General features: G+C 47.5%; 1 protein-coding gene across 1 annotated transcript in view; it reads right to left on the bottom strand.

Annotated features, from left to right (window-relative positions):
• Positions 1 to 1,718: 1,718 nt before the first annotated feature.
• The window catches only part of LOC118216882 (C-type mannose receptor 2-like), an 85,834-nt gene continuing 81,112 nt past the window's right edge, over positions 1,719 to 6,440 (bottom strand). The window contains exons 27-28 of the mRNA XM_035398470.1: positions 5,884 to 6,072; positions 1,719 to 4,113 (exon numbers count right to left, since the gene is read on the bottom strand). Of these exons, the coding sequence (XP_035254361.1) occupies positions 3,860 to 4,113; positions 5,884 to 6,072 (443 nt within the window). The 3' untranslated portion in view covers positions 1,719 to 3,859. The remainder of the gene's footprint in view (positions 4,114 to 5,883; positions 6,073 to 6,440) is intronic.

Here is a 6,440-nt window from a genome sequence, read left to right as displayed (position 1 = left end):
ACCACCCCTCTACCCTGCCCAGAAAAATATTGCAGGCTGATGTATTTCCCATTGTAGGAGTGAGTGACTGACTGACCAATGGCAGACAGCGTGAGAGTATTTCTCATTGTAGGAGCAAGTGACTGACTGACCAATGGCAGACAGCGTGAGAGTATTTCTCATTGTAGGAGCTAACAGAGACTGTAAAAAATATGGACAAAGCTACTGTGACGTCACCCATTGCCTCTCCGTGGGTCTCTAAAACACGTTTTGGAGCTCAATGGTGGGCGCGGCCATGTTGTCGATTTGGAGCCAAAACCATAGAGTTAAGCGGTCTTGTGATTAATGTGATTGACAGTCCGGTGCGGAAAAGCCCATCAACCTGAATGAACGATTGCAGAACGAACTTGAGGCTAGCTGACTGTCTGCCGTTATGTTTTAAAATATATTATCAAATGTTTACGGAGTTTAATTTCCATCCGTGACTGTACTGTGTCATGTAATCACGTTATATGTATGCCATTAATAATACAATTATGTTCAGTTATCTTCAATTTATGTTTCTCAGCAAAACAAATATGCTTAGCTAGCATATCAGCTTGCCAGTGAGCTAGGTAGGCTATCCATGGTTAGCTCACGGATTAGCAATATGAACCACAGGGGAAGAACATCGACTACACTAATGGTCAATCAATCAGAGACGTGTAGGCTACTGGTGATTTGACTAGGCTAATTTTCATATAACTGTCTGGTAGACCTGCTGTTAACCGAGCAAGTTATCGTCGTAGGTTTTCGCCACAGTCAGTTAATGAGCCAGTAACTGCTACTAGCTACTCCATCGCCATTTGTGGTGTTCACTTGCTGGGTGACGCTAGCTGACCGATCGTTCGCAAGTCACTTTCTACCGAATAAAAACTAACACTATCAGCGATGATTAACAAATCTACCAAATATTTTAATAACTGATCTGCAGGCGTGTAAATATGACAACGCACTTTGTACAGCAAGTTTTCCACCTGGTGCATGAAGACACAAATAATGTACATTGAATTTCTAATTATTATTAGGCTATTTTTTTTTTCTTGTAAATTATCAAAATCAATGGAGAAAAGCCAATATACGCAAGGAGCCCCCAGGACCGATTCTGAGAACCACTGTCTTAAATGCTCTTGTCGGTCTCTTAAATGTTAAAAACATGTTCCTTTCTAAATGCCAGTCTTACAAAGATGGTTAATTTCGTTAAATTGTGTGTGTGTGATTTCATCGTGTGTTGTATGTTATTCAGCAAATAAACCTTAAGACTCTTAATTCGCTTCATGAAACTGAAAATTTTGCAATGTTTATCCCAAAATCGGGATTATAGTAGCTTTGTCACATGCGTGAAGCATGGCCCAAGTAGACATTTACGGAATGTACACGACTGACAAGCCGTCAAACACGTTTGACAGATTGAATATTTGCCGGTTAGGGTTAGCTAGTTAGTCAAATAGCTTGGTAGCCGAAGTTGCAAAGTTTTAGCATAGGCTACTGGACTACCAAATATAGCAAGCTGATTACGCTTTCTGCCAACTAATTATTTGGATAAGTAGGCTAAAGGAAATAGTAAAAATGACTCGGCTACCGAAAAACTTAAGAGGAGGATTATTTTATGGTCGTCTACTGCAGCTGTAAATAGCACACGCCATAATGAAATCACTACGAAATGGGATGCCTGCATTTTCTGACTTCGCACAGACTTACATGGAAACCGGATATGAAAACACCTATACTGGAGCCAATCGTAGTGGTGCTAGTGAGCAACCAGGAACAACAAGTCCAGGAAATGAGCTTCAAAAACGAAGTCTGGTTTTGGCCGCTTGGGAGCTAGTGACTGATTGACCAATGGTAGACAACGTGAGAGTATTTCTCATTGCAGGAGCAAGTGACTGACTGACCAATGGCAGACGGCGTGAGAGTCAGGTACAGAATTCATGCTCTTTCCTGGCTCAATAACCACCAGTGATTGGTGAATGTTCATGTATAACTCATGACAATTACCATTTTCAATTTATCTGATTACATTACATTTGCATTACATTTATTTGGCAGATGCTTTTATCCGAAGCAACATACAGTAAGTGCAGGTCTGATCATACAACCCACTCTAAGGCCAGTTTTTAATTTAAGAAATTTTAGTGATTCAGTGATTTTTTGTTTTTTGTTATGTATAATGTACTGTGTAGTAGCACTTGCCTGTAATTCTGAGTAATAACTAATCACTGCAGCTTCAAGTCGCAGCTGTTTAACATAAGAAGTCTGCTTTTTCAAATGGCAGGGCCGCTTACGGCATGAGCAAACATGGCGACCGGAGCGCTGTTACCATGGCTGCAGATAGGGCGACTACATGCAGCGTGACACCGATTCTTAATCACATCTCTCACTGTGGAGTCACACCGATTCTTAATCACATCTCTACCACAGAGTGACACCGATTCTTAACCACATCCCTCACTGTGGAGTCACACGGATTATTAATCACATCTCTCACCAGAGTGACACCGATTATTAATCACATCTCTCACCAGAGTGACACCGATTCTTAACCACATCCCTCACTGTGGAGTCACACGGATTATTAATCACATCTCTCACCAGAGTGACACCGATTATTAATCACATCTCTCACCAGAGTGACACCGATTCTTAATCACATCTCTCACTGTGGAGTCACACCGATTATGAATCACATATCTCACTGTGGCCTGTTTCTCCAGCACTCTCCTACCTGTTTGAAATCTGAAGGTCAGTCAGCAGCTCTACTCAAGCAATACCCAAAACGCAGGCCCCCCCTTTCACAAACGGAGAAGGAGTAGCAGAGACCAGGGCAGCCCCACCCAGAATTTACATTTCCCAACAATAATTCATTCACAATAGCTGCACTGCTCAAAAACTTCAGCTTCACTGCAGATATACTTGGATGTGTCATAATAGAGGGCTGGTATGTGTATAACAGGTATTCAGATCCAGGTTTGACATGGTGCTGGATGCTCTCTAGAGTCTACACTGTAGGTAAATGATGAGCATCGACTGTCTGAATGTCCTCCTCTCATCATTATATTCTAATGTTCTTAAGTACAGAGGGAAGCTGTCATAGCCCACAAAACATGGCAGCTCATCACCTGGAACAGCAGTGACTCAGCATTTAATGCAGCAGGGCACAATTCATGTGAGACAGCAAGAGCATTACAGCAGCTTCAAAAAGAAGGTGTTCCTTCAGGTATGCGCGTTTGAGTAGCAAAGCAGAGTAACAGACATGCTTCAGTACACTGCCGACTTCAGCACTGTTCGGGGGGGGCGGTAATGACCACCATATGGCATCGTTCATATGGGTGGGCCTGTGGGCTGACCAAGACAACAGAATCCGGTTGGGTGCATGTAGGAAAAGGGGCGCGTCTAAAATGGATCCGACTGGGTGCATGTAGGAAAAGGGGCGTGTCTAAAATGGATCCGACTGGGTGCATGTAGGAAAAGGGGCGTGTCTAAAATGGATCCGATTGGGTGCATGTAGGGAAAGGGGCGCGTCTAAAATGGATCCGACTGGGTGCATGTAGGGAAAGGGACGTGTCTAAAATGGATCCGACTGGGTGCATGTAGGGAAAGGGGCGGGTCTAAAATGGATCCAACTGGGTGCATGTAGGAAAAGGGGCGCGTCTAAAATGGACGTGTGGCTAGGGTCACGTTGCTGAGTGGGCTGAGGGGCGGGGTCTGTAATCCGGCTCCACCCACATTGCTCCGCAGGGCTCTCTCCTCCTCTCCAGTGGAGAGGCAAGCGATGACTGGGCGTCTCCGTGCGTCCGTCTGTCCGTCCCCTGCCCCTGCGCCCTGTCCGTCCGTCCCAGGGCTACTCGGCCTGCTCGTTCAGCTCCATGTCTGACACCAGGATGTTCTTCTCCAGCTGCCCCTCGGGTGAGGCCTTGGATCGGCTGTAGCGCGCCCCCTCGAAGGCGCCCCGGGACTGCCCCCGGCCGCGACGGTACAGGAACGCCACCACTGCCAGGAGCAGAACCAGAACCAGAACCAGAATCCCCACCAGCACCGGAACCAGAGCCGGGAACCCCTCCGAATTTGACACTACCGTCACAGAAGACTCCACACCTGCACAGAGCAAATAAAATCTGTTAAATACATAATTGGGATTTAAGTTGAGTTTAAATTTCAGTCTGTACCCAGTACCCACAGAATGTTTGTCTTCCTCCTGTGTGGCTGTTGCCTCAAGTCTGCCTACTCCCTCTGTCCCCTGCGTGGCTGTTCCCTCAGGTCTACCTACTCCCGCTGTCCCCTGCGTGGCTGTTCCCTGAAGTCTTCCTCTGTCCCCTGTGTGGCTGTTCCCTCAGGTCTACCTACTCCCTCTGTCCCCTGTGTGGCTGTTCCCTCAGGTCTACCTACTCCCGCTGTCCCCTGCGTGGCTGTTCCCTGAAGTCTTCCTCTGTCCCCTGTGTGGCTGTTCCCTCAGGTCTACCTACTCCCGCTGTCCCCTGCGTGGCTGTTCCCTGAAGTCTTCCTCTGTCCCCTGTGTGGCTGTTCCCTCAGGTCTACCTACTCCCTCTGTCCCCTGTGTGGCTGTTCCCTCAGGTCTACCTACTCCCTCTGTCCCCTGTGTGGCTGTTCCCTCAGGTCTGCCTACTCCCTCTGTCCCCTGTGTGGCTGTTCCCTCAGGCCTGCCTACTCCCTCTGTCCCCTGTGTGGCTGTTCCCTCAGGTTTTCCTACTCCCTCTGTCCCCTGTGTGGCTGTTCCCTTAGGTCTGTCTACTCCCTATGTCCCCTGTGTGGCTGTTCCCTCAGGTCTCCCTACTCCCTCTGTCCCCTGTGTGGCTGTTCCTGTGACAGATAATCATGTGGATTGTATGTGCTAGGGTGTACTGATTTTTTGAAGTTCGTGGTGTATTGAAGTTTGTGGTGTGGTTTGTATGTGTTCGTGCGTAATTGTGAGAGTTGGTGAGTGGTTTGTATGTGTTGGTGTGTAATTGTGTGAGTCGGTGAGTGGTTTGTATGTGTTGGTTTGTAATTGTGTGAGTCGGCGAGTGGTTTGTATGTGTTGGTGTGTAATTGTGTGAGTCGGTGAGTGGTTTGTATGTGTTGGTGTGTAATTGTGTGAGTCGGTGAGTGGTTTGTATGTGTTGGTTTGTAATTGTGTGAGTCGGTGAGTGGTTTGTATGTGTTGGTGTGTAATTGTGTGAGTCGGTGAGTGGTTTGTATGTGTTGGTGTGTAATTGTGTGAGTCGGTGAGTGGTTTGTATGTGTTGGTATGTAATTGTGTGAGTCGGTGAGTGGTTTGTATGTGTTGGTGTGTAATTGTGTGAGTCGGTGAGTGGTTTGTATGTGTTGGTGTGTAATTGTGTGAGTCGGTGAGTGGTTTGTATGTGTTGGTGTGTAATTGTGAGTCGGTGAGTGGTTTGTATGTGTTGGTTTGTAATTGTCTGAGTCGGTGAGTGGTTTGTATGTGTTAGTGTGTAATTGTGAGTTGGTGAGTGGTTTGTATGTGTTGGTGTGTAATTGTGTGAGTCGGTGCGGCTGGTGTGCGGTTGGTGTGCAGTTTGTGTGTGTCTGTATGAGTTAGTGTGCGGTTGGTGTGCGGTATGTGTGGTTTGTGCGTGCTGCTCACTCTGCAGGGTTTTGCAGACCACGGCCTGCGTGCAGTTGGTGTGTGTCTGTATGAGTTAGTGTGCGGTTGGTGTGCGATTGGTGTGTGTCTGTATGAGTTAGCGTGTGGTTGGTGTGCGGTATGTGTGTGGTTTGTGTGTGTCTGTATGAGTTAGTGTGCGGTTGGTGTGTGTCTGTATGAGTTAGTGTGCGGTTGGTGTGTGTCTGTATGAGTTAGCGTGCGGTTGGTGTGCGGTATGTGTGTGGTTTGTGCGTGCTGCTCACTCTGCAGGGTCTTGCAGACCACGGCCTGCGTGCGGTTGGTGCAGGGCCCAGGCATCCACAGCCCGCTGCTGCTCTGGACCCAGAAGCAGGTGTTGGCCGACAGCATGCTCAGATTGGTGTCCTGCACCTCCCAGTTGGTGAACCCCACCTCCTTCTTCCCCCAGGTGTCCGGCCAAGCCAGGCTGCCCCCTGCAGGCCACAGAAGGGACAGACACGTCACCGCTGAACTCTGAACGGTTTGGGCGCCACGGAAACTCACAGATCATTTCTGAAGGGCTGATGCCCACTTCTGTTCTTAATTAGAATTTAATTAGCCATTAATTAGAGTTTAATTAGCCCTATTATGACATGATCTGATATTTTAGTGCCATTTACTCACAAGCTCATAAAGGCTAGCTGAAGAGTTCTTTAGTCCCCTTGAGTTTTGGTCTCAACTATAGGTGAACTGGTGCTGGTATATACTGCTAAGTGAGTCAGGCTAATTGGGGGGGGAACGGATTAGGCCCTTGAGGAATGGGGGATACCAGGCCTGGCTCACAGTGTGCATGGCTACTTTT

The sequence above is a fragment of the Anguilla anguilla genome, chromosome 17, assembly GCF_013347855.1.
Source record: "Anguilla anguilla isolate fAngAng1 chromosome 17, fAngAng1.pri, whole genome shotgun sequence".
Classification (NCBI taxonomy): Eukaryota; Metazoa; Chordata; class Actinopteri; order Anguilliformes; family Anguillidae; genus Anguilla; species Anguilla anguilla.
The sequence above is the reverse complement of the archived record's forward strand: the minus strand, read 5'-3'. Positions and strand labels throughout refer to the sequence as shown.